The 27020-nt window shown below is 52.2% G+C and overlaps 2 protein-coding genes and 1 non-coding gene across 3 annotated transcripts in view; 1 reads left to right on the forward strand and 2 right to left on the reverse strand.

Annotated features, from left to right (window-relative positions):
• Window positions 1-267: 267 nt before the first annotated feature.
• Window positions 268-1873, forward strand: ALDH1B1 (aldehyde dehydrogenase 1 family member B1). Its single transcript, XM_021691566.2, is given in 5 exon segments — window positions 268-745; window positions 748-854; window positions 857-967; window positions 970-1540; window positions 1543-1873. Coding segments are annotated over 5 exon segments (1551 nt in total). The 3' UTR covers window positions 1827-1873.
• A 10168-nt stretch (window positions 1874-12041) lies between these two features.
• IGFBPL1 (insulin like growth factor binding protein like 1) overlaps window positions 12042-27020 on the reverse strand; it is a 15478-nt gene continuing 499 nt past the window's right edge. The window contains exons 2-6 of the mRNA XM_044920416.1: window positions 26731-27020; window positions 17646-17755; window positions 16655-16771; window positions 14197-14355; window positions 12042-12356 (exon numbers count right to left, since the gene is read on the reverse strand). Coding sequence (XP_044776351.1) covers window positions 14206-14355; window positions 16655-16771; window positions 17646-17755; window positions 26731-27020 — 667 coding nt within the window. The 3' untranslated portion in view covers window positions 12042-12356; window positions 14197-14205. The remainder of the gene's footprint in view (window positions 12357-14196; window positions 14356-16654; window positions 16772-17645; window positions 17756-26730) is intronic.
• TRNAK-CUU lies at window positions 15441-15513 on the reverse strand. Its single transcript has one exon. It is a non-coding gene; the product is annotated as a tRNA-Lys (tRNA).

Consider the following 27020-nt stretch of genomic DNA (forward strand, 5'->3'; position numbering starts at 1 on the left):
CAAGACCCAGAAGAGGTGAGGGAGTGAGCTGGAGGGTAGATGGGACATGAGGGAGTTGGAACCAGAGAGTTCTTTAGGGCCATTGCCCCGTACCCCCAGCCCTGACGCACCCACGCCTTTGTACTGCTTACAATCCACATTGTTAGAGGTGGCACCCCTTTACGCTAGCATCTTGGAACGTCTGAGCTGGCGGGCCTTTGGGGGACCACTTGGCCCGCTCTCACCTGTTCACTCTGGTTCCTCCTGTCCCCCTCCAGAGTCGTAAACATGCTGCGCTTCCTGGTGCCCCGGTTGCTTTGCCTCCATGGCAGGACCGCCCCGTACTCTTCTGCAGCGGCCCTTCCGAACCCCATCCCGAACCCAGACATCCGCTACAACCAGCTGTTCATCAACAATGAGTGGCAAGATGCAGCCAGCAAGAAGACCTTCCCAACAGTCAACCCCGCCACGGGAGAGGTCATTGGCCACGTGGCTGAGGGGGACTGGGCTGACATGGATCTGGCAGTGAAAGCAGCCCGCGAGGCCTTCCGCCTGGGGATTCCATGGCGCTGGATGGATGCCTCAGAGCGCGGCCGCCTGCTGAACCGCCTGGCCGACCTGGTGGAGCGGGATCGTGTCTACCTGGCCTCCCTGGAGACTTTGGACAATGGGAAGCCTTTCCAGGAGTCTTATGCCTTGGACCTGGATGAGGTCATCAAAGTATACCGGTACTTTGCTGGCTGGGCTGACAAGTGGCACGGCAAGACCATCCCATGGATGGCGAGCATTTCTGCTTCACCCGCCATGAGCCTGTTGGCGTCTGCGGCCAGATAATCCCATGGAACTTCCCCTTGGTCATGCAGGGCTGGAAGCTCTGGAAGCCCCAGCGCTGGCCACCGGCAACACTGTGGTCATGAAGGTGGCAGAGCAGACCCCCCTGTCTGTCCTGTACTTGGCCTCCCTCATCAAAGAGGCGGGCTTTCCCCCGGGGGGGGGGGGGTGAACATCATCACTGGCTATGGCCCCACGGCGGGCGCAGCCATCACCCAGCACATGGATGTCGACAAAGTTGCCTTCACCGGCTCTACTGAGGTGGGCCAGCTGATCCAGAAGGCGGCCGGCGATTCCAACCTGAAGAGAGTCACCTTGGAGCTGGGTGGGAAGAGCCCCAGCATCGTGCTGGCCAACGCAGACATGGACCACGCCGTGGAGCAGTGCCACGAAGCGCTGTTCTTGAACATGGGCCAGTGCTGCTGTGTGGGCTCCCGGACCTTTGTCGAAGGATCCATTTATGACGAGTTTCTTGAGGGAACCGTGGAGAAGGCTAAGCAGAGAAGGGTCGGGAACCCCTTTGAGCTGGACACCCAGCAGGGGCCCCAGGTGGACAAAGAGCAGTTTGAATGAATCCTGAGCTACATCTGGCTTGGCCAGAAGGAGGGGGCAAAACTTCTCTGCGGCGGGGAGCGTTTTGGGGAGCGCGGTTTCTTCATCAAGCCCACGGTCTTTGGTGGCATGCAGGATGACATGAGGATCGCCAGAGAGATCTTCGGGCCTGTGCAGCCCTATTTAAATTCAAGAAGATGGAGGAGGTGATCGAGAGGGCCAAGAACACCAGGTATGTCTTGGCTGCTGCCGTGTTCACCCGGGACCTGGACAAGGCCATGTACTTCACGCAGGTGCTCCAGGCCGGCACAGTGTGGCTAAACACCTACAACATTGTCACCTGCCACACGCCCTTCGGAGGGTTTAAGGAATCTGGCAATGGGAGGGAGCTGGGGGAAGATGGGCTTAAGGCCTACACGGAGGTGAAGACCGTTACCATCAAGATTCCTCAGAAGAACTCGTAAGAATGGCTGCCACACGGACCCACCTCCAGTCCAGAGTTTCCATAATCACCTAGACCATGGTTGCCAAATAGTTTTTTAGCCTCGGACCCTACTTTATTTGTTCCAAATGAACTCTTAGAGGGAAGCTCAGCAAATAAAGCAATTAAAATGAGAACTGCTCTTGTTAAAGCAGGACTGGGGACTGGACTCAAAAGTCCTATCCACCTGTGCCTCGGCACCAAGGGGGCTGGTGGCCCTGAGTTACTTCCATGAAATCTTGGGAGTCTCTGGAAAATAGATTAAAAACCACTGATCTGGACAGTGGCTTTTAGTTCTTTCTTCTGATCTGAGGACTTCCCCATGTATTAATCTAATGGCTTAGTAGATGTACTCAGTTCAGACATAGGATCGGGAGGCATCAGGAGTTTCAAACTAGGTGGATGCCAGATCTTGGCCCCATTCTTCAATGACTTAACCCAAAAATCAAGGATGCTTCTCCTTTTTTAAGTACCAGTTGCCAGCTGTTTTGCTTGCTTACCCTGCATTTTGCTACTGATTATCATTACTTTGAGGGAAAAAGTGGGCAAAGAATGCATTTATATAACCACTCCTTTAAAATAAACTCAAACAACCCGAGTGTCCATTAGCTAGTGAGTGGGTAAATAAAATGTTTCCATGGAATATTCCCTGTGCTAGTCAGCCATAAAAAAGGAATGAAGTGCTGATACATGAGGCAACATGGATGAACCTTGAAACCTTAGGCTGAGTGAAAGAAGCCAGACATACATACAAGGCCACATATTGTATGATTCCATTTGTATGAAATGTCCAGAATAGGCAAATCCAGAGACAGAAAGTACATTGGCGGTTGCCAGGTGTTGGGGGAGGAGGGAATGAGGAGTAACTGCTAATGGGTATAGGATTTCTTTTGGGGAGGTTTCAAAGGGTTCTGAAATTGGATAGTAGTGATGATTGCACAACTTTGTGAATATACTGAAAAGTACTGAATTGCACAGTGATTCACATAAAAGGGTGAATTTTATGGTGTGTGAATTAATTTCAGTTAAAAATTAAATAAGAGATACCCATACATTATTTGCCAATTTTTTAAATCAATATTCTCTTACAACTGAAAATTTTAGAGTCTTGGGGATGGAAGGGACCCAGGTAGTCATCTAGTCAGGTGCGAAAGTCCTCTCCCCAATATATTTCTAGTTGCATTTTTGTTTTCTCTCAGCTGGGTGACAAAGTGCAACTTTAAGGCCCACAGAGAAAAGCCTTGGTTCCTGCTAGAGCAAGTCCATGTGAGTTCCCATTTCGGACCTTCCACACTGTCCCCCAGCCCCTACCCAAACACACCACCCCTCAAGCAGAGCCCAGCATCAGGGCCATTCTGACATGCTAGGGGTTTCCAGAATTTTATTTATTTGTTTTTATTTTTTAAAGATTTATTTGAGAGAAAGAGGGCACGTGTACTTGTTCATGTAAGCGGACTGGGGGGTGGGGCGTTGCAGGAGAGGTGGAGAGAGAGAGTGAAGCAGACTGCCTGCTGAGCACAGAGCCTGACACAGGCTGATCTCAGGATCCTGAGATCATGACCTGAGCCGAAATCAAGAGTTGGATGCTCACCCCACAGCCACCCAGATGCCCCAGTTTCCAGAATTTTAAACCTGAGTTCAGTGTATTCACTGTTAGTCTCCTGACTTCATTCCCCATCTGAAGGGAGTAAATCCAAGCCAGCCAGACCATGGTACAGAAATAAGGCTGATCCTCTCTCTCCTTGTCTTCCATCTTTCTAGACCATGTTGCTCACGAATCACCACACTTCTCGGTCCACTCAGTTTTGGGAATGCACAGCCTTGGTCATCTCTTTAATGTCCTGTTATCTCACCGAGGCATCAGGATGATTTTGTTCTGTGTCTTCAGGAGTGGACCCGAAACTGCTTCCTGAGGACTTGGGGTCTATTTGGGACCGTCATCTCCCCTTCCTAGGCCCTCCTTTTTGTACCATTAGTCTAAGCCTGGGGTGACCCTGGCTGTCCCCCAAAGGGCATCTTTTATCCCTTTCTCTTGGAGGCTCTTGGCACCTTTGCATAGTAGGCAAGTTTCTCCCCAACAGCCTGGGGAGGGGTGGAGGTGGGAGGGAGCGGGCAGCTGGGTGGGTGGGGTCTCTGACCACTAACAAGCAACATCCCGGTGTATTCACAGCTCCACTCCTCATCTGCTTCTCAGTACTTCTAAACCAAGAGGACCTTTTAAAGGCTCAGTGTGGGTGGGACTACAAAAAGACAATCGTCTAGGTCCCTCGCTTTGGTCCCTAAAATTCTGAGACTGATGAGTCAGATAGGTCAGATTCTTAGTCAGCTGAGCCTGGAGGCCCCTCTGTCCTCCTTCGTTGCTCTCACTGCGGGAGGTGTGAGCAGGAGGTTGACCTGGGGCAAGCTTACACCAAGGGCTTACTCTGTGGAGCATGATCTCTGCCAGTTGTCTTTACACGCCACTGAAGCCTCATAATCCCATAAAGTAGGCAGTGGGGTAACCCTCTTTTTAGATGAGGAAGTGGAAGCTGAGAGATTAGCACGCAGCCCATTTGGACTCAGTTTTTCATATGCATACACGAGGGGCCAGCAAGGGGAGAGCATCTAATCACACTTCAAGAAGCCTCGAGAGCCCACAGCAGTGCTGCAGGACAAGCCCCTACACCCTGCTTCTCTGCTGGACCCACCAAGGCTTCTGATCAGATCCCGGATCCCGGGCCTTTTAAAAGAACTCTAGTTTGGGTTGGCTCTATTCTGGGTGTGAGCCTGACCTCTGGTGGCCACCTTGTTAGTTCATTTGCTCAAATTATTCACTGATTAAAAAAAAAAAAGGCTCAGGGACGGGTTCTGGGCATGTTGTGGGGAAGCAGAATTGAATGAGGCAGGAGCTCCCTGCAGGGGCTCACAGGCTACCAGGGAGACCATTCCAGAAGAGGTGAAAAGTCTGAGAAGTAGAAGCACAGAGGCCATGAGATCACAGGAGGAAAGAAATAACGTTAAGCCCACACAATATTTATAAGGCACCTACAATATATATGATCTCATTTAATGTTTCTAACCTCCTTCATGGTACTTATGATTAGCATTCCACTCGCTAAATAAATGTGGAGGCCCAGAGGTGTTCAGCTTGGGAGTGGAGCCGGGATTCCAACTCAGGTCTCCTGACTCTTGGCTGCGCCTGGCTGGGCCCGAGGGAGAGGCCCGGAGGCAGGGGCACGGGATCTGCTGGGTGAGGAGGAGGAAACCAGAGACACAGGAAGTGTGTTCCTGGAAGAAGGGCCTGGGGTTTATGAGCAGGAGCAGAGGGTGTGAGGAATGGAGGGAGGAAGGGAGAAGCCTGCGAAGAAAGGCCCCTGAGGAGGCAGGGGCTGGGTTGTGAGGGGGCTGGCGGCCCTGCGAGGAAGTCCACGGGCTGTCTAGCAATGGGAAGCCATGAGGGCTTCCCAAGGAGAGTGAGAGGATTCTATTTGGGTTTTTTTTTTTTTTTAAGATTTTTATTTATTTATTAGAGAGAGCACGCACAAGCAGGGCAGGGAGGAGCAGAGGGAGGAGAAGCAGGGAGCCCGACATGGGGCTCGATCCCAGGACCTCGGGATCATGACCTGAGCCGAAGGCAGACCCTTAACCAGCTAAGCCACCCAGGCGCCCCCTTATTTTGGTTTGTAAGGCTGGTTATGCTTCAGTGGGAGGATGGGTTGAGGGGTCGACCTGGAGCTGGACACTATTGCCAAAGCCAACGTGATGCTGATCTGAGCCAGGTGTGAGGATCGGTGGTGGAGCCTGGCAGCCCAGAGGTGGGCTTCCGGGTGCGGTGACAGATTGCTGCAAGAAGAGTATGAAGTTAGGGCGACCCATGCTCCTGGCTGAGGACAAAGTGGCAGTCGTGCTAGCTCTGAAAGGGAACCCAGTTGGAGGAGCAGATTTGGGGAAGAGGTGGCGAGGTTATTTATTTATTCGTTTATTCAGTGAATAAATATTGAGTGCTGACCATGTGCTAAGAACTATTCCAGGTGCTGGGGACATGGCAGGGAACCAAACACGAGTCTTGCACATGCTCCCTGTTGGGGGAGGCTGACCACAAGTAAAATAAGGGAAGCATTTAGTCCATCAGGTGGATAAGGCTATTATGGAGAAAAGTCCCACTGGAAAGGAGAATCGGGAACATGGCTGTGGTGGGGTAGGAATTGTAGTTTTCAGTAAGGTGCTCAGAGATGGTTTCACTGAAGAGATGATGAAGGACTGAAAGAGGTATGGAAATGGCAGGTGCAAAGGCCCTGAGGCTGGAGCACATATGGGGTTTCAGGGAACACAAGGAGGCCAAGGAGCCGGAGTAGAGTGAGAAAGGGCTAGAGATGGAGGTAGAGAGGTAGAGGGTCTGGGGTAGGGGCACATAGAGCTTTGAAGGTCAACTGGGGCCTTTACTGTGAATGATGAAGAAGCCACTGGGGGGTTTTGAACAGAGCAGTGATATGATCTGACATGTTTTAAAAGGATCACTGGAGGTGCCGTGTTGACCACAGATTGCAGGGAAAACAAGGAGAGCTTGATCCTGATAATGCCAACATCAAAGGTGAGTGGAGAATGAGAATTCTATAAGGACGCTAAGGAGAAGCAGCTGAGAAGGATGAAGACCTGAGAGGGAGGAGTCAAGAAGCCAAGGCAGGCAGAAGTTTGCAAAGGAAGGAGCCATCGGCAGAGTCAAGTGCTTCCAAGAAGTCAGGTAAGAGGACTGAGAAGTGTCCCCTGGCTGAAGCCATGGGTCCCTGGAAACTTGGTAAGGGCAGTTTGTGCAGATGGGTAGGGACGGAAGCCAGACCACCGTAGGCTGAGAGCACCACTTAATCCCCCCAAGCCCCGGGTCTGTATATTGATCCTAGAGTTGAGAGCCCTTGGGAGGAAAGCAGGAAGGCACATTATGAGGAACTCGGAGAGCCTCTGGTCTCCCCACTCACTTAAGCAGAGGGGTGGACCGAGTAGCAGTCCAAGGCCACAGGGCTCTGTGGTGCGGGAGCGTGGCCTGGAGTACAGGTCTCCTGGCCCCCAGCCAAGTAGCTTCCCAAGTGTACCAGCATAAGGTTAGTGCCACCACAAACGAACCCCCAAGTTGAGGGGTCAACACAATAACCGTTTATTTCTTGCTTAATCTTGGTTAAGCAATTAACCAGTGGTTAACCGATGGTTAATTTCTTGTAATAATCTAACGCAGGTGTCTGGTTAACTGGCATCTGTCTTCCACGAGGAGATTCAGAAGCACGGGTTCCTTCCATCTTGTGACTCCACCATCAGCAATGGTCCTTAACCATTTTTGTTCTGCATTCCTTTAAGAAGCTAATGAAAGCTACTAGAAAAAACTGCACACATGCCCATCCACACAAAATTTTGCACACTTTCAAGAGGCTCATAGGCCCCATGAATCTATCAACAGAATCCCTAGGGGTCCACAGACCCAGGTGAAAACCCCTGTGTGGGTCCTTAGAGACCTCCCTGTCAGTTGGTAGATGGGGGATGAGAGTGTGAAATAGGCCCACCTACTTTTTAAAAAATTTTTTAGAAAGAGAGAGAGTGTGTAAGCACCAGGTGAAGAGCAGAGAGAGAGGGAGAAAGAGAAGCTCAAGCAGACTCCCCGCTGAGTGAGGAACCCGCCATGGGGCTCGATCTCATGACCCTGAGACCATGACCTGAGCCGAAATCAAGAGCCGGATGCTTAGCCGACCGAGCCACCCAGGCGCCCCCCCACCTACTTCTATAAAGCTCTGGCTTCCATTCAGTCCACTGGCCAAAATGACCTGACCCAGCCGATGGTGCCAGGGGAGGCTGGGAGATGTAGTTACGGGGACAGTGACACTGTGGGGAGGTCCGCTGTGGTCGGCGGACAGCTCGGCCCAGCTCTGACACGGTGTGCCCAACGATTACAGTGCTTCTCACAGAGATATTTTTAGGGTTTCATCCTCCCATGGACCATTTACTCCCTACCTTCCAACCATGCTCATGCTATTCCTTCCTCCTTTCTTCTTTCCCCTCCAAGTTCTGCCCAATTTCTCAGAGCCCTGCTGAGGGTCCGTCTCCTCCAGGATGCTGTCTCTGGCCCCTTTGAGCTCATAATGCCCACCCTTCATTTAGTCTTGTTCTGTGACGGCTTCTTTTTGTTAGCATATAATGAAATGGGTCTGATTTTTTTTTTTTTTAAGATTTTATTTATTTCAGAGAGACAGGGTTAGTGAGAGAGAGCGTGAGCGGGGAGGAGAGGGAGAAGCAGGCTCTCCACTGAGCAGGGAACCCGACCTGGGGCTCGATCCCAGGACCCTGAGATCATGACCTGAGTTGAAGGCAGACGCTTAACCGCTTAACCGCTTAACCGACTGAACCACTCAGGCGCCCTGGGTCTGATTTTATGTCCCACTGGATTGCGTCTTCCACAGACCCTCAGCGTGTCTGCTCTGTCGTCCTGTGCTCCTGCCACACAGCCCTCAGCATCCCTTCCAGGGTGGCCAGTGCATGTCCACTCATTCACGGCAGGCTCAGGACCGCAGGGCTGATGAGGAAATGCAGGCTCTGAGAGTAGAGGAAGTGGCCCGGACTCCGGACTGTGGCGCAGCTTGACCTTGGCTCCGAGTCTTCAACTCCAAAGCTGAGGCCCATTCTGCCCCGGGGACGACGCGGTACCTCTGGCAGCACAGAGACAGGTCCTGGCTTGATGCCACTGGCGGCCATGGGGGCTGTGAGCGGCCACAGGCCCCTCAGCACGGAGCAGAGTTGGTGCTCTGCAGATGTGGGTGTGCGTGGGTTTATGAGCCGAGGTAAGAGAAGCTTCTTTGCACCCCCGCCCCGGCCCCAAGAATGATTTTTTCCTCTTCCCTCGATAGCCAACCAGGCCCCTAATATCATGGGGAGATTAAGGCACGAGAAAGACAGCAGAGTGAAAGGGGGCACAGCCTGTCGCCTGGCTGCATACACCCCTGAGCCCCTGGATGCAGTCGTGGCTGAACTGAGGTAGCCCCACACTCCAGGGGACCGAGCCCAGTCCCACCCAGCCAAGTGTGGGCAAGCCACTCTCTCTCCACTTCTGCCCTGGCTGATGGGGGCTCCCACATTCTGAATTCATTATTCAGCTGCAGACACCAAGCCACTTTAGCTTCCCTTAATTAATTAAAATATCACACAAGAATCATTCTCTGATTTAACATTCAGGAGGCCCTGGCAAAGGCTGGGAACGAGGAAATTCATTAGAGGGGACAGTTCACTCTCGACTGATTTGTGCATTCTTATTAATTTTTCCTGTGTCATCCAGCCCTGGGGGAGAGGGGAGGGCAATATTTTTTCAAGATATAGGGTTAATTTTACCACAAAATGTGAAGGAAAAAAATCCATTTTGACTAAAAATCAGACTTTTTTGGGAAAGGGGTACATTTGAGATTGAACACTGGCTTTCAAATGATCTCCTTTAAGGCCAGTTATAACTCAGTTGACAACAGAAGACTGAGATTCAGGCTGCTCACCCCCTGCAGCATCAGGTCTAACCTCCTCTGATGGCATTTAGGGGTGTGGCCTAAAACCGCTCTCCCCCCCACACCACTACAGCTCCTGGCAACCACCACAGGTCATGACTCCCCTTCACAAGCTACCCTGCACCTCTCCTTCCCTGCTCCTTCCGCATGCTGTTTCCCTAGCCCAGAATCCCCCCTACCCACTCCAATCCCCAGTTCAGATGCCTCCTCTTCCAGGAAGTCTTCTCAGATTTCCCCCTGCTCTGATCACCTTGTGCTGCCTGGCAGGACTGCAACCTCATCCCACTCCTCCCCACTTGAGTCTCACCCTCCTTTGTATTGATTTCTAAACCCTTCTGGCCTCCGTGTGCATGTGGGAAATGACAGAGGGCGCAGTTCTCTGAGTCAGTGAAATACTGGGATGTGTATCCGGTGGGAGACACAAGTTCTGAGGGAGTTAGAAGGATCAGGCCAGCAGGAGGTAATAAGGACTAGTTAAAAATTGTGAGTCAGGTGTCCAGGTGGGGCTGTGACCAGAACCCAGGTGTGAGGGGGGAAGGAGCGTTTGGGCTGAAGTAGCTGAGGTGGGCAAGAAAAGGGCAAGATGTGTCAGGGGTGCTGGAGACATATTGGTGGGCCCTGCTCCCACCCACAGCAGTGTTCCAAGGACAGAGAGACCACGAAACCACGAAGACTGTCTTTAAAAACATTTATTTTCAGATGCAGGGGTCATGTGACATCATCACATTTATGCAATAGGGCAGAAAACACAGGCTTTGGGGGCACCATGTTTCTGAAGGGCAAAAACCAGAGCACAGTGCTCTCAGCCCCTGGAGGGGTCTGGGGCTCCCCTGGTTGAAAAGTCATGAGGTTGGAACAATTCTGTTTTTCTGCCTTTTTGGTTTTGGTGAAAATTTTGGAGAGCGTTCATGATTATTATTATTATTTTGCACATCCTTATCCTGCGAACCCAGCCTCCTGTGGTTTCGATGTTCAGCTCTGGCACCCAAGCGCTCCATCTGCCCTGCTCTCTGCGTCTAGACCCAGCTCTCCAACTGTGACTGGGCACATGTGAGGTGGGTCAAGTGATTTTCGCTGAATGTGCCTATCAGCAGATGCAGGATTGTTCTAGTACCTTCTCCAGGGCCGTAACATCCCTGCTTCTCCTGACAGTTTCACTAAGTGCCTTACCAAGCAAGTCTTCTCCTAACTATTCACACCCCAGAAGACTTAGCTGCAGACCCTGGATACAGAAACCCCCGTGGTAGGACAGCGGGCAGAGTGGGGAGGGCGTCGGGGGTGCTGAGTAGGGGGGGTGTGAGCGGGTCCCCTGCAGCCCCAACCTCCAACAGACAAGCACAGCTTCCAGTTAACCAGTTTCAGCTCTGATCTTATTCAAAGAAAGGGGACCCGATGTTTTAAAGTTTGCAAACCACCCATCTAGTTTCGTTCCCTTCTTATTCAGATGAGGAAAACTGTGGTCCAGAAGGTGAAGGGGACTTGCTCGGAGTCAGGCAGAAAGCCAGGGATGAATTCCCAAATGGACCTCATGTTTCCAGATTCCCAGGCCATGCTCCTGCCATGTAGTACATGAGGGTGATACCACCGCACTATTTCAGATATGTAATGGCCAGGCTCAAAGGCAGAAAATTTAATTCCAAAAAGGATTCCAGAATGTCATGCTCAGTGGGAGCGGCCTGGGAGTGTGCTGTAGAAGCTGAGCGGGACCTTGGTAAGATCCCCGGGGCCCCTGGAACAGGCAGCACCTTCCTTTCCACAGCTAGGAGATTACCCGAGCAGCAGCGTGGGAAGGGTGCCAACCAGGGCCAGGTGCCCTGAGTTCCCGTCCTTCTCAGCGCCTCCCTCTCAGAGCCTGGTTTCTTCCTCTGCAAAGGGGGAGGGACATCTATGCTCACCCTGCCTGCCGTCCTGGAGTTGGGAGTGACCACAGATGGAAAAGCGCTTCATGAACTTGAAGGACAAGACACAAATGAGATCCCAATTCTGACTTAAAAACAAATTTGAATCACCTAGGGGGTCTATTTTTTCACCAAATATTAAGTACTCTTCTTGAAAGAAAGAAAGAAAGAAAAAGAGACAGAAAGAAAAGAAAGAAAAAGAGAAAGAGAGAGAAAGAGAGAAAAAGAAAGAAAGAAAAAGAGAAAAGAAAAGAAAGACTTATTCCTGGGTAAGGTCAAAACCTCTCCAAGTAAAAGGTATTCTACTACACTCTAATCCCACAGCCCAGAGAAAGAAGCCTCTGACCCCCTTTCCTCAGTTTGATGCCCAGAAGCCAGGGGTCCACTGCCCACCTGGTTAGAGAACGCTGAGCTTGCTGACAAGGGGACATCTTGGTCCCCAAACACCCAGCCAAGGACTCCATCTCTTTAAGGTGGGAAAATGGCAGGGAAGGAAGAGCTATGGCCAGCTCCACAGCCTAGCATGAAGCCACGGCAACTGTTTTGGAGGGAACTTAAAAGGGATGCTAAGACTATACCTCCCCTATTTTTCCCACAGGGCCATCTTACTCTAGGATGGCAGGGCTCAACAGGACACGGGTAACCTCTAGTCCAAACGCCGCATTCCCAGGTGAGGAGACAAAGGCCCAGAGAGGGGACACACAGCAAGTCAGCAGGCAGAGGACGGCGTGGCCCTACCCCCTCCTCCTACAACACACACTGATCAGTCACAGAGAAATGAGGTAAAGACTCACGGCTGACTCAGGCCTTCTTTTTCCAGCCCTTTAGAATTACAAACATACCATCAGGTGACCTTCCCTGGGAGAGGTTAGGTTAAAAAAGAATTCTCACAGAGCAGTTCCTTTCAAAAGTATAAAAAAGCCACATGCAGTCTGGTTTCCCAATGCTTGCCCTGCTAAAAACTACATCTGCATAGGAATCTAGTTTGCATCTAATTTGTAAAAACATACAAAAGGAGTCATCTACAAACACAGTTTCTCCAACTCTTCACAAGGAAAACGATGCATGACTTGACTCTTCCAACATCCTGTCATCAACGTTTCTAAGACCCTAGAAGGAAAGAGAGAAAAGGATGAGAGGAAAGAAGCCTGCTCTGTCACAATCAACTATGTGGTAAATGGAAGGTGGGGGAAATGATCCTTAACCCTAAATCTTCCTGGCCAGGGGTAGTGCTGGTGAGGAGCAGAGGGGCCCTGGGGTGTCCACGAAGTTCATGTGGGACCACTGGGTGCACATTTCACGGAGGCAGCATCCAGCTTAATACAAGGAAGAACTTTAAATTACTGGAAAACCCAAAGATGGATGTCTGGTGGTAGGGAGCTCCACAACACTGGAGGTAAGCAAGCAAGAGCTGGCCAGTACTGCATGTTGTAGGGGGAACTGAAGACCTATGTGGCAATGGTCTTAAAATTCCATGATTCTTTGTGGCTCTCTTTTGAAAACTTCTATAACAGACTACATTCATAGCCTGGTATCATTGTGTGTGTGTGTTTTTAAATTATATATATACTTAAAAATTGTATACATATTTAAAACATGAAATATGTATACAGACACACATACATAGGTACATACATATATATGCACACAAGTGTGCAGGACAAAAGTCCTGGTACATGATATAACAACTATAAAAAGCAAAGAGTATCAGGAGGGCAACTTAAAGAACCATCTCCTACCTGCACTCCTACTTGAGGATTTCCCACCTTCTATTTCCGTGCCTGCGTCCAGGAGCTCTAACTACTTCATCCACCATGCCACTTCCTCAGCGACATCTCCCTTGCTTTCCCCACTTCTAAGCCACTTCTCTCGCCTCAAACTCGCACACGCCCCTCGCTTCCTTAACACTGCACTTCTTCTTTTTTTTTTTTTTAAGATTTATTTATTTTTGCGAGAGAGAAAACGCGTGTGAGCATGAGGGGGGGTGGGGGGCAGAGGGAGAAGCAGACTCCCCGCTGAGCAGGAAGCCTGATATGTGACTTGATCCCACGACCTTGGGATCATGACCTGAGCCGAAATCAAGAGTTGGCCACCTAACCAGCTGAGCCACCCAGGCGCCCCTGGAGCAGAATCTTTAAATGAGACTGTGTACCTGGCTCAGTGTCTTGCTCATCCCCTCCGCCACAAGAATGGACCTTCTGCACACTGGGATTGCTCCTCCAGCTGGGTCCCAGTGTGACAGGACACATGGAGCAGACACACAGCCAGCCGACCGGCCACGTGACAAGGAATGTGAGCAAGACAGAAATATTGGTGGCTGTGCACCAGCCAGCTCCAGGGGTTGTCACGCAGCCCAAGCTGGCTAATTAAGGGGCTCGTTTCCTAGGTTCACGGCCGACCTGTGGGCAGGGGACAGATGCAACCCCAGCTCTCACCCGGGTGGGGGGGGCTATAAGGACTAAGAGCCGAGGGGCCAGGGGAGATGCAGATTCTCCCGGACATGCTGCTAAGCACGTGCGGTGCTGAGGACAGGGAGGTGAGGCCTGGAGACAGCAGAGCTGCCAACGAGGACAAACCTGGGGACAGCAAATGGAGCTCAGACTGTCCCCTTTTGAGACGGGTGCTGTCACAGTGACGTCTGCTCTCTCTCTGCCCCCTCTAGGACTTGAAGGAAATATTCTGTTCAGCTTCAGAAACAGAGACAACTGGTCTTTCCTACCTGTGGACACCCACAATGTTCCAGCTCCTGTGTTTGCACGCCAGGTGGGAGGCCCGGAGTGGTACGAGTGTTGAACATACTAGAGATTCTACCTGCTAAGTGTAGTACGTTCCTAACTCCTGTTTGGTATTCCTCTGGTTTTGATTGACGCATTTTTCTTCTTTGTTACTATACATCTTATAAGCCACCTCAATCTCTTGGGACACAGGTGTATAAATATGTAATATGTACCTGACTCCATCACATGCGGTCATCTGGAGCTGGGGGGTGGGGGGCTGTGTATTTACTCAGATCTAGAACCGTCACCGTGCCGTGGGCCTGAGCCTCCCCAACCGCGTTGGCTGAAGAGCACAAGTACACTCCCTCATCTTCCTTTCTCAGAGGCTTGATCTAGAAGTAAAAATAGGCAAGTTTATGGCAAGGCAAAATCACTTCCTTATTTAGTTCCTAAGATACGTCTGAACACTTATTTTTCAAAATAAGATAGGGCTCACTATTCCTCTTCTTGCCTTGGTTGCCAAGAAAGAGTTAAATTTTCTTCTCTGTAGCCTCTCTACGGTGGCTCTCATTTTAATGTTTCCTTTGCATCCCTACCTTTCACTGTGAGCTCCCTGGTCCTTTTATTGACGGTGACAGGTACACCTCACAAGGAAAATACTGCCAGTTAAACGAACAAAAATCGACTGACCAAGGAATGGCCCACAAGTGCTCCCAATGGAGAGCCTTACAAAATAACACCAGAGAGAACATTTCCCCCTACGCCTTCTTGTAATCAAGAGGGGTAGGTGCTTGATTTGAAAAAGCCACACAGACCCGGCTGCATTGCGAGGCTCCGAGCTGGGCGGAGAAGTCACCAACCCTGGCACAGACGGGAGTGAAGTGAGGCAGACACCGACAGGCCATCCTCGAGCAGCCTGTCCTCACGGCCCTGCAGAGAGCACCCACACCCACACCAGCTCCCTCCTCTCTCAGCATGACGACCTCCGTCCACCATGCAGCCTGGGCAGGGGGTATACACACGATCTTGTGTGGAACTCACGCCGACTGCGGGCCACGGGGAGCGCCGTTACCCTGATATTACAGGAGACTGGCAATGAGTCACAGACTGTTGGGTGACAGGGCCCTCGGACCATGTGCAGTCCAAGGCCCTCCTCCTCCGACTGTGGACACTGAAGCTCAAGAGGCAGAGTGACTAGCCCAACATGGACCCCCGTCCCTCCCTCCCTCTTTCAAACACATGGCATTCCCGTGACTTAGTTAAGCTGCTGCAAGTGGCACAGCAGAGCCCCGAGGGGGGACACCAGTGTGCTGTCTTCCCTCTTTCTCAGCCCCGTGGTCTTGGGGGCGAGCGTAGTGGTCTCCTAGGGCTGCTATAACTCATTACCACTTCATGGCTTAAAACAGCACACATTTATTATATTTGGTGCCTTTTTAAAAAAAAACTTATCAAATATTTTATTTTTAAGCAATCTCTATGCCCAACGTGAGGCTCGAACTCACAACCCTGAGAACAAGAGTCACACGCTCTACTGACTGAGCCAGCCAGGCGCCCCTATATTTAGTTCTCGAGGTCAGAAGTCCCAGTGGGAATCAGGGGGCTAAAATGAAGCTATCAGCCCAGCTGCCTTCTTCCTAGGGGTCCCAGGGGAAAATCCATTTCTTGCCTTTCCCATTCTAGAGGCTGCCTGCATTCTTGGGCTCGCGGTCCTCTTCCTCCATCTTCAAAGCCGGAGATGGTGGCTCATGTCTTTCCCATGCAGCCATCTCTCTGGCTCCTTCCCTCCTGCCTCCCTCTTCAGCATTTATGACTTTTTTTTTTGAGAAATTTTTTTTATTATGTTAATCACCATACATTACATCATTAGTTTTTTATGTAGTGTTCCATGATTCATTGTTTGTGCATAACACCCAGTGCTCTATGCAGAACGTGCCTCCTTAATACCCATCACCAGGCTAACCCATCCTCCCACACCCCTCCCCTCCAGAACCCTCAGTTTGTTTTTCAGAGTCCATCGTCTCTCATGGTTCGTCTCCCCCTCCAACTCCCCCCCATTCTTCCCCTCCTGCTATCCTTTTTTTTTTTTTTTTTAATTTTTTATTTATTTGCGAGAGAGAGAATGAGAGACAGAGAGCATGAGAGGGAGGAGGGTCAGAGGGAGAAGCAGACTCCCTGCCGAGCAGGGAGCCTTTTCTTCCTAACATACACTGCATTATTTGTTTCAGAGGTACAGATCTGTGATTCAACAGTCTTGCACAATTCACAGCGCTCACCATAGCACATACCCTCCCCAATGTCTATCACCCAGCCACCCCATCCCTCCCTCTTCAGCATTTAAAGGGCTCTTGTGATTATACTGGGCCCACCCAGATAATCCAAGACAAGTTCCTTATTAAAGTCAGCTGATGAGCACCCTTAGCTCCATCTGCAACCTTAATCCCCTCTTGCATATAACATATCCACAGATTCCAGGGATTAGGACATGGACATCTTTCTGGGGCCATAATTCTGACCACCACTGAGGATCACTTATGCTCTCGGGGGTTAAACTTCCCTCACAGTTAGTGTAGGGTCCAACCAAAAAGGGATAAGAACAGCTTTGAAATGTGTAATGTGCTATAGAAATATAAAGGGTGCTTTGTAACGGCCAGTCAATAACAGCCACTAATCCTAAACAAATGAGATACCCACCAAAACCCAGGCTGTGGCCTCGTGGTCAGAAGGGCCCCCTTGCACCTGGACAGCGATATTGACGTGGTCCCCAGGCAGGTCCTCCAGCACCTGGGTACCCTCAGGAGACTGTGTGACCTACAGAGGACAGAACAACCAGGAGTGGTTTAGAAAAAGCATCTCTGGGTAAGAACCACACCGCAGACATCCTTGCTGTCTTCATCTTCCTACTGACTCAAAGGCCAAGCCCTGGCACCTCTTATTCCTATTAAAACGTCAGTGGCTTCATAAACCTAAATGTCTGTGCAGACAGCACCCCCTGCTGGACAGTAATGATGTAGACACCACCACCATCTCAGAGGCGGTTCAGAGTTTCCCCGCCCTTCTGGGGGTTGCGGACATAGGTGGACAACATATGCTGTGATCCACGCCAGTCTCTCAAAAATTGATCTGCAGGAAGATCTAATTTTGGAATGGGATTTGGATAGTCTTTCTAAAACCCAGATCCCGTGAAGTAGGCTCTAACTTCGTTCCAGGGGATCCAGGCTAGATAAATAGATGAACTTTCGGGGCGCCTGGGTGGCTCAGTCATTCAGCGTCTGCCTTCGGCTCAGGTCATGATCCCAGGGTCCTGGGATCGAGCCCCGCATCGGGCTCCCTGCTCCGCGGGAAGCCTGCTTCTCCCTCTCCCACTCCCCCTGCTTGTGTTCCCTCTCTAGCTGTCTCTCTCTCTGTCAAATAAATAAATAAAATCTTTAAATAGATGAACTTTCTGGACAGCTAAGTGGCTGAGGGAGCAAATGGCACAAGGAAGGATGGCGACTCCCCTGCTCTGGGCAGAGCTTTGGGGTAAAAGTTTTGAGGCATAAACCTGAAGGAAGAAGAGTGACTTGTAAGATCTCTTTTTAAAACCCTTTGCGCCACATATAACACACACAAAAACACACAAGAAACACCTCTCTCTCTCACACACACGCACGCGCACGCACATGGAATTCTTGGACGTAAATACCTTCCTCCACGTGACGACAGGGGTGGGCACAGCCCTCACCTCACAGGACAGGTTCACCTGGGCCCCGGGGACGTTGTGAACACTGCGGGGTGGCGTGACGACCAGAGGAGCTGGAGGAGGAAGACAGGGGGTCACAACCTTTACCCTGCCAGGTCCCAAGCACCCTACGTCTAAAATCCCCGGCCTGCAGAAAGCCTGCGGGCACGGTCCCCCGTGAGGGGGGCCGCAGCAGAGGAAAGCTCTCCACGCACAAAGAGCACACTCGGAGGCGGCGAATCATGTTTCCCTCAGACCCGGAGGGATGCCTCCATGCTTCCTCATCCATCGCCTTTGTTCTACCAACAGGAAAGCTGGGATCTGGAAGGGCAAGGCGGCTTCCCGAACCGCCCGCCACGTCTGTGGCAGAGCCTGGGTCTCGTCACACTCCTGCCCAGGACCCCGGGGGCCATCTGCTTGCAGCTCAGCTCCTCGAGACGCGGAGTGGCTCAGGAGGGGCTGGTGTCACCTCACCAACGCCAAGTCTTCGAACAGATGGGCTTTCCTCCTCACACGCGGGGCGGTTCAAAGAACAGGCCCCGCAGAACAGCTGCCGGCTCACCGCCCAGACGCCCCCCTCCGCGGCCGGGCCAGACGCTCGTTTGCATATCGCAGACCTGCAGGCTCCGCGCGGCCTCCCCTCCACCCGCCCCCCTCAAGCCGGCACTGGGTCCGAGGACACCGGAGAGAGGGGTCGCTTCCGGGATGGCCGTCCCCAGGCAGGGCGGCTCGAGGCTGCCAGCACATTACAGAAAGGCGAGGGAGGGTGTGGGCTGGCTGGGACGGCGACCTTGCAGGCATCTGAGTTAGAAGTGCTTAGCTGACACCCCACACCGCCCTCCTCCCGGTGCCCCCCACTTGCTCTGCTCACGCTGGCGCTCCAAGAATCAAGTCCGGCCACCTCGGCGTTCAGGCCCTCCACCCGGTCCCTCAGTGGACCTGCCTGCACCGCATGGAAGGCACCCCCCCAACCCCACAGGGGATGCTCCTCCTCCTGCAGGACCTGGAGCGTTAGGGTATGTGTCCTAGTCCAGGACCAGGGCGTCTGTGCCCATGTGAGCTGCTGGAGGACAGCTTGCTGGCAGTCCGGGTGTGCCCGCCGGCCTCCGCTGGACCAGACGGCAGCAGGGCCCGTCCCTGCATCTAGTCCAGCAGTGTCTTGGACAAGATGCAGTGGGGAGGCCTCGGGGCAGGGGGATCCTCCCTGCTTGGGTTTGCTCATCTCTAAGATGGGGATAATAACCCCTGCTCGCTGGGCTGTTGAGCTGATCTTACCATGTGATGAGTGTGAGCGCAATGGTTTAAGTTAACAGGACATGTAAGTGGGTCCCAGAAGCATGTCTGCTAAACAGATGATTAGATGAAGAAACACATGGCAAATAAGGAGCAAACACATTCCTTCTCCAGCCATCAAACTGCAGGGTCTACGCTCTTGGGACTTTGCCTGGGACTTTGCCGTGTGACTCATGGATGGCCCTGGAGAGGGAAGGGGCCTTTGCCTGCCTCGGTCCAGCTGCAATAAAAAAAAGAGAGCAAAGGGAGGGAGGGAGAAGGCTGCAGGAGGAGGGATAGGGACAGGAGTGAAAGGGCACAGAAATAAGACTGGTCTGGCCCGTCCAGACAGACCTTGTCAAGCTGGTGCCAAAAAAGATCTCTGGAAAATTGTCTTAGAACCACAGAGTCTCAAACCGGAGGGGCCCAACTCCCCAAGATCCTGTGCCTGACCATCTGATGTGTTCAGCTAGCATCCACTTGCATGCCTCCACTGACAGAGAGCTTACTACCTACAGAGCCAGGCCTTTCCATCCTAGGAGAGCTCTGCTAGTAAGGAAGCTTGTCTTCCTTCATCTGGAGCTAAAACCTACCTCCCTGTAACCCCCACATGTTGATCCCAGGGCCACCTCACTGGAGCCCTACGGCCCCCTGGGTGCCCCATTGGCCTCCACTGAATACAGACACTATGCTCCCTACCCCCAGGCTGCTCTCTTCCCCCTCAGCCTGATCAGCCCACTCCTTCAGTTGTGCCCATTTGACTGCCCCCCAAGCACATGGCTCCACATACCCACAACACTGAGTGTAGCCAAAGCCCTCTACTGAACCAAGGTCCTAAGGCTTCTAACATTGCCCAAAGCATCCCCGCCACCTGCAAACTGCCACAAAGAATGACAACACCCCTGCTCTCCAGCAGGGGCCCCATCTGCAACATGACAAAGAGTCTAATTTATCCACACCCTCCTGCCAACATCCACTCCCCCGGAGCCCAGCAGTCCTCAAATGGCTCGCTGGGGGAACAATCAGAACCGTATCTTATTCCAAAGCCCTCAATGGATTCCAGAGGGACACTCGATCAACATGTTTTACTTTCATTCATGTAAAGTCATAAATTTTAAATGAGATTTCATCAATCCCTTTCAGGCCTAAATGAATAAACCAGTAAATCACATTTCAACATTCTCTCTCCTAGAATTTCCCTCTCCCTCTTTTAAAGACTGTCTTGGAAATGCTGTCTTTGCTACTGATCTTGTGGCAGAAAATATTACTTCTTTGACAAAAGAGCCCCCAGCTTTCGATGACAAAGTAACATTCAAATTTTTATTTATTTTAAAATTGACATACAGCACATTTACTCCTTGTGGAGTGCAGCTCTTGAGTTTTGACAAACGCCTACGGTCATGTAACCACTGCCACAACCAAGATCTAGAAGAGTCCAGTTCATCTCAAAAAATTTCTTCATGCTTCTCTTTGTCAGAGTAATCTGGTTTTAATGTTAACATATCCGCTTTTAAATTTAAAATATTTTTATCCATAATAGCTCTTCATAATCAGCCATCATCATCATCACGGTAATAATGGTAATAAATGCCACCACCTAATTCTGAGAGCTCACTGTGTGCTAGGCGCTCTAGTCTGCTCACAGGGATTAACCCATTCCATCTTTCCAGCAATTTCACCAGCAGTGCAGCTAGGCAGGGTTACTCGGGTTTAGATGGTTGGGCAAGGCTTTGAGCCCAGGCTCTGGCTCTGAGCTTTGTTTGTCCCAAAGAGTCTTGCTTTCTACTTAGATGACAATTCCATGTACACTGCTCCTTTCGTCCTTATACCTACCCTGCTAAGCAGGTGCTTTTGTCCCCATTTTACAGACGAGAAAACCAAGGCTCGGAAAGGTGAAGTGCCTGGAGGAGCAGGGACTCAAACCCAGGGACCCTGATTCCATCAACACTTCACTGAGTGTTTTTTTTTTTTTTTAAAGATTTTATTTATTTATTCATGAGAGACAGAGAGAGAGAGAGAGAGAGAGAGGGGCAGAGGGAGAAGCAGGCTCCCAAGGAGCAGGAAGCCCGATGCGGGACTCGATCCCAGGACCCTGAGATCATGACCTGAGCCGAAGGCAGACGCTTAACCATCTGAGCCACCCAGGCGCCCCTTCACTGAGTTTTAAAGTGAAATATTTGTTGTCTGTATGGACTCCATTCCAGAACAAGAAAGAGTTCTTTAGGGACTGTGTTGAGGAGTCCCAAGACAATCCCCAGGTTCAGTGATTTGCTAGGAGGACTCACAGGCCTCAGCAGTTTGACTCACAGCTGTGATTTATTACAGTGACAGGAGACAAAGCAAACAGCAAAGGGAAAAGCGGCTCATGGGGTAAAGACAGGGAAAACCAGGCGCGAACTTCCACGCGCCTCTCCCAGCGGATCACACGGGACACCCTGAATCCCATCCGAGGGAGGCTCACTGGAGACTTCGAGCCCCGGACTTTTGTTGGGGGCAGGTCACCTGGGCCCCCTCTGCTCAGCACGTACCAAAATTCCAGGGTCCCGGAAGGAAAGCAGGCGTGCAGCATAAACCGTGGTGTTGGCCCAAACAGCTCAGGCCAAGAGTCACTCTTATCACTGAGGGGACGGTGGGAACTGTCCCCAAATCCAAGTTCCCAGACACCAGCCAAGGGTCAATCTGGCCAGCAGGCCCTTCTAAGGACAGAGTCTCAGGCCTGCTCTGTTTACTCTTCTACACAGGAAAAAACCCTCCAAACATCACCCCCCAAGGAGCAGTTCTCCTGAAGACACTATTAAATGGGTGATACGTTGTTTATACTTGCAGGACATTCCCAATCCTACTGTCCCCAAGGGCTCATTTGAATGTGGTGCTGGGGTACTCAACGTCATGACTACCATGGGCAGGACGGACCCAGGTTCAAATCCTGTCTCTGCTACACCAATGCTGTGACGCGGTCTCAGTTTCTTCTTCTTTAAAATGGGCAGGGGCATCTGTTCTTTTTCCTCGCCCCTCCTCTCCCCTCCCCTCTCCATAGGCTATTGGGAGGAAGAGCTACAAGACCCCTTGCAACACTCACACGTGTTGTCACCAGGCACTGCTGGGGGATTCAGGGTGTCCCGTGTGATCCGCTGGGAGAGGCGCGTGGAAGTTCGCGCCTGGTTTTCCCTGTCTTTACCCCATGAGCCGCTTTTCCCTTTGCTGTTTGCTTTGTCTCCTGTCACTGTAATAAATCACAGCTGTGAGTCAAACAGCTCTTCCAGTTTTACAGTTTGCAAGGCGTTTACAGACCCTTGCAAACTGTAAAACAGAGCAAGACCCCTTGCAAACTAAAAAATCACAGCTGAGTCAAACTCTCTCTCCCACAGAGAGACCCGAGGACCTGGCAGGCTGTGCTACCCCACGGGGAATCTCCTGGAAGTGCCTGGCCTGCCCCAGAGCCCCTACTGGCCTCCAGGGAGCAGGCCTCCGGGTGGGCCCTGCCCGGAGGCTCCAGAGGCCACGCCCGCAGCCCTCATTCTGGCGAGCCCGGGCACAGCCTCTCGCCTCACTACTGCCCGAACTGCCACACTTTCTTTTCTACCTGCGTGTGACAAGAGCAACGTGGATTTCAAGAGGGAGGATGGTGCCTGGTGGGCCCAGTCTGTGGTCTCTCTAGCTCTTCCTTGCTAAATACTTTGCTTCCTTCTGTCCATGCCAGCAACAGCTCGAGAAAAGTTGGGAGGGCACTGATCCACCCAGCAGGGAACAGAACCGTCACCCACATGTGCACCCACAGAGGTAGTGCTGGGGTCCCGGTGCCAACCACGGGAGCCTGGGCAAGCCGTTAACCATTTCCTCCTGGTCTGCAAATGAAGACAGTGACTGCTGAGGATGAATGTGACTGAATTACTGACCGTGCGGGTCTGTACGAGTGGGAGGGGCCGGCAGCATTATTATAGTGTGCGGTGATCTGTCCCCACCCCCCCCAACACCGTCAACTAGATATGTCCTTGACGCCCCGAATGAAAGATCTTCCCAAATGCCTCTGAGGTTTCTTTCAAGTTAATGTACCCAGGAAAGAAAGAATATCAAAAGTCATCCCCCAGGACCCCATCTGCTTGTACAAAGAAGTGCACAACCAAAGAGTTTAATCACCAACGCATTGAGCAGCCCTGATAATTTATGCTAATAGTCATGTTCCGATGTGGAAGGAGAAACAGTTTAATCCGGCTCCCTGCAGCCCGTGCCTCACAGCCCCTCCCTCGGCATGAAAGGCTTTTGAGCACGAGGCCCCCCCCTTCTTTGTCCCTCTCACAAAGTGGCGCTTGCAGCCTCTCCTGGTTACCTGGTAACACGCGCCTCGCACAGACTGCGGTGGAGCTGGAATGTCAACGGAGGGAGGTGAATTTTCTAAGATTCAGGATCTCAAGAGCTCACTGAAGCTTTGCGGGGGCCCAGGGCCCTGGTGGGTATTGGCCCGGGACCCTGTTCCTACCTAATCTAGCATTCAAAACATGCTCTCAACCTGCTGCCTGCAGGATCCCAGCCCCCTCCCCACGTTAGCCACCGGTCAGGGGGCACGCACGGAACACAGCCTTTTAAAATAATGACAGCAGCAACAAGAACGCCATGCCACCTTACAGCAAAGAAAAGAAACCAATAACTTAGTACCGAGCGAAGCTGCATCCCTCAGCCTGGCGCTCGAGGCTGGCCACGGCCCTGCCCCAACCATCCCCTTGGGGAGCTTCCCAGCAGCCCGGGGTCACACCCACCCCAGGATCACCCCTACCTGCTCTTACCTCCCCATCCCCCTTTCTCCCCAAGAATTTTCTACAAGTCCTTAAAGGTTCCGCTCAGATATTTTCCCTTCTGTGAAGCCATCCCCGTTCCTCTCAGGAGCCGTCCCCCAGTGCCAAGCAGGGGGGCCAGCAACAAGCCTTGGGGGGGAAACAGGAAGGTGGATCTGGACGGAGAAACCCTCAGGATTCAAGGCTGGCCAGTTTGCAGCCTCTTCCTAATCAGGTGGCCATCGGGCTAGAGGTGCATGGCTCCGTCTAAAAAGGGCCAGGCAAACCCAGGCTGGGGCCCCACCTCAGCTAGGAGCTAGGCACGCAGCTCCAGGGAATTCCCTTCTGTGTGCCTCAGTTTTCCCTTCTGTTAAATCGGAGTGAGATCTGGCCAGGGTAGTTGTGAAAACTGAGTAAGAAGATGGGATGCAAGGGCGATTTCCAACAGTAAAGAATGATTCCTACGTGGAAACAGGGCGAGTCTTCATTCAATGTGTTAATCAAAGGATTGCCCTCATTATTGGGCGTTTGGGGGGAATTTCAGAGCATAGGAAAAGGTCAGAATTTAAGCCTGAAAATGGTTGCAGAGAACACTTCCCACCCTGTGTGGAACCTGATATTTACGGAGGTCTCATTCAGTCTAAGTCAGGTGCTCGCTTACTTAAGGGTAGGTGAGAGTCGGCGAGGGGTGATTTTATTAACAATATTGAAGCAGAACAGCTGCTGCTAGGACTCAGCCGTTTCCCTCCCACCAGGGTCCCTGGGGGCATTGTTAAAAGTACCCCTGCTTCATCCTCTAAATAAAGGATGGCTTTGGGGCAGCACAGAATGAGGTGCCACCTGGGCTAGGAAAGATGCCCCTGTCCACACCTCCGTGCTTCACCAGGACACCAGCGCAGGGGCCACCCAAACATTTCAGGACACAAAGACGGGACCACAGTGCCCGGGGCTGCTGCAGATGACACAACTGTGGGTGGGGAAGGAGAGCTGAATCGTAGGGAGGCCTGCTGCCTGTCACTAACAGGATCATTAAAAGCAGTTTCTGACTTTCCTTCCTTTTGGCCCCTTGAACATCTTTACTCGTGGGGCCTGTGCCTGGGGTGGGCCTCAGAGCCCATAGATCAGAGTGGAGGGGCTGTCACGTTTACTTGTCATTTGGTAATTTTCAATGAATTAGGGGTATGGGGTTGCCATCTGCCATCTGGCCGCACTCTGGTAACCATGGCAACCACCACCTGCCTGACTTAACACTCTCAAGTCCTGTCCTGAAAGAGCACTACAGAGGGCGTCGGGGTCCTGGGTGCTGGTCAGGCTTTACTGATCACCCTGCCTGTGTCCCCTGCCCCCCTGGGTCTCAGTCTCCTCTGCACAATGGCAGATTTAGTCCATGTGTCTTCAAGGTGGCTCGGTCTTAGGAACAGAATATCACTCCAGGGAGAAATCATCTGAGACTATCCACACCGGTTAGATTCTGGGGACTTGGTCAGCATTTCTTGGAGTCTCCAGCGTGTGGAGTGTAAGTGTGACTTGTCTGGAGACAAAGAGAACTGCCTGTGAATTAACTGCTAAAGAAAGCAGATTGTAAAAAGGAGTGATAGGAACCAGAAGGAAGGAGGCAGGACTGTTGAAATGCCACAGGGCAGAAACAAAAGTTCAAAATGGAAGGGACCTCAACTGTGGCTCCACAGGGCTGACGGGGCCCAGAGAAGGGCAGGGACCTGCCCAAGGTCACTCAGAGGACCCGTAGCAGCTTGGGAAGCACCCACCAGCTCTTTCCTCCATTGGAAGCCCCAGCCAGGAATAGCCAACGGTGACCTTCCCATGCTCTGGGGCTGCTTCAGCCCCCTCAATGGGCAGCACATTGGTTTCGTGTTGCCCGGGACAGGAGCCTTCCTGCCCCATCCCCAACAACCCGCTGGGTCTGCTGCACGTACGTGGAATGCTTGGGGGGAAATAATACGAGAAATTACCCAAGGCCTGGAAAAGGTTGTCCCCCACCCCAAGGCTTCCCTGTTGGAGCTAAATTCATTACACCGATGTAGGCATTTAGCTCTAGACTTGGGTCTCCAGGCCTAGGCCAGAACCCCAAGCCAGGTCCTTGGAACTTGCTGGCCACAAGCTCACTCACCCTCAACTCTCCACCGCTCCCTCCAGGCAGTGTGGATGGGGGCAGCTCTCCAAAACCTAATGGGCCATCAGGGTGCTCCGCTGGCCATCCCCTACCAATGTTTTTGGTCTGTTTTTGTTTGAGTTTTAAAAATTACACAAAGAGGTGGGCAAACATGGCATCCAAACATGACGTTCCTGGGATGTTAATGAACCTTAAGTTTCTAGGTACCGAGCAATGAATACATTTCCATTCCTTTACCTGCTGAATCATATGAGCCTTAGACCCGCAAAACCCAGGTCTGGCCCTGATGGCACCATCATCTTTTCAGAACTTAGGTCCTCAAATGTCTTACCTGTCCCGGGTGGGAGATCCCTCTCCTGGGTGGGAATCCCAGCAGGTTCCCAACCCTGGGGTTCTCACCCAGTGATTCCTGAGTCCCTGTCTGGAGCTCCTCCTCCTCCAGCATCTTCACCTTCCCTCCCTCTCCATTCAAAATCCCCACCTGGCCTGGCCAGCTGCTGGTCCCAGGGGACTTACACTCAGTAGGACACCCCACCCCCCCACTCCCAACTCCCAGTCTGGTGGAGGCCTACATGGCAGGCCTGCATGTAACTGAAGGCCTTTTGGTAGTTAAGTACCAAAAGAGACAGTAGGCTCACCAAAATTCTGACCAGCTCAAGGGCTTGTATCTCCACGAGCTTGGTAAGGAAGGGTGGAGGATGTGGATTTCTGTCCCAGTCTCCTTGAGTACCTGGCCAGGTAAGAAAAACTGCTTCCGAAGGGAAAACTGAGGCTGTCGATCACGGTGCATGCAGGGATCCTCTGCCCCACATCCCAGAGGTCTGGGGTCCCTCTTTCTCCTCCTGCCCCAGCACCGCGGGGCAGAAGCCGGACTCACCAAATTCGCAGGGGCCATCGCGCGCCTTGTGCAGGTGGCCAGGGTGCGGGCGGGGCGCGTGCCGGACGCGCAGGCGCAGCGCGCAGATGCTGGGGTAGGAGCGGCCGTCGGAGCCGCAGACGGCGCCGCGCTGCGCGCACACACAGAGCCCGGTACCCTCGGGCGCCGCCCCCGCGGCGCGGCTGGCGCACACCAGGCCGGGGCCACAGCGCGCGCCCGCCCGCCCCCCGCAGCTCGCGCCCTCGGCGCCCAGGCAGCGCACGCAGCAGCCGCACTCGTCGCGCGCCGCG

Source organism: Neomonachus schauinslandi, chromosome 13 (genome assembly GCF_002201575.2).
Source record: "Neomonachus schauinslandi chromosome 13, ASM220157v2, whole genome shotgun sequence".
Taxonomy (NCBI): Eukaryota; Metazoa; Chordata; class Mammalia; order Carnivora; family Phocidae; genus Neomonachus; species Neomonachus schauinslandi.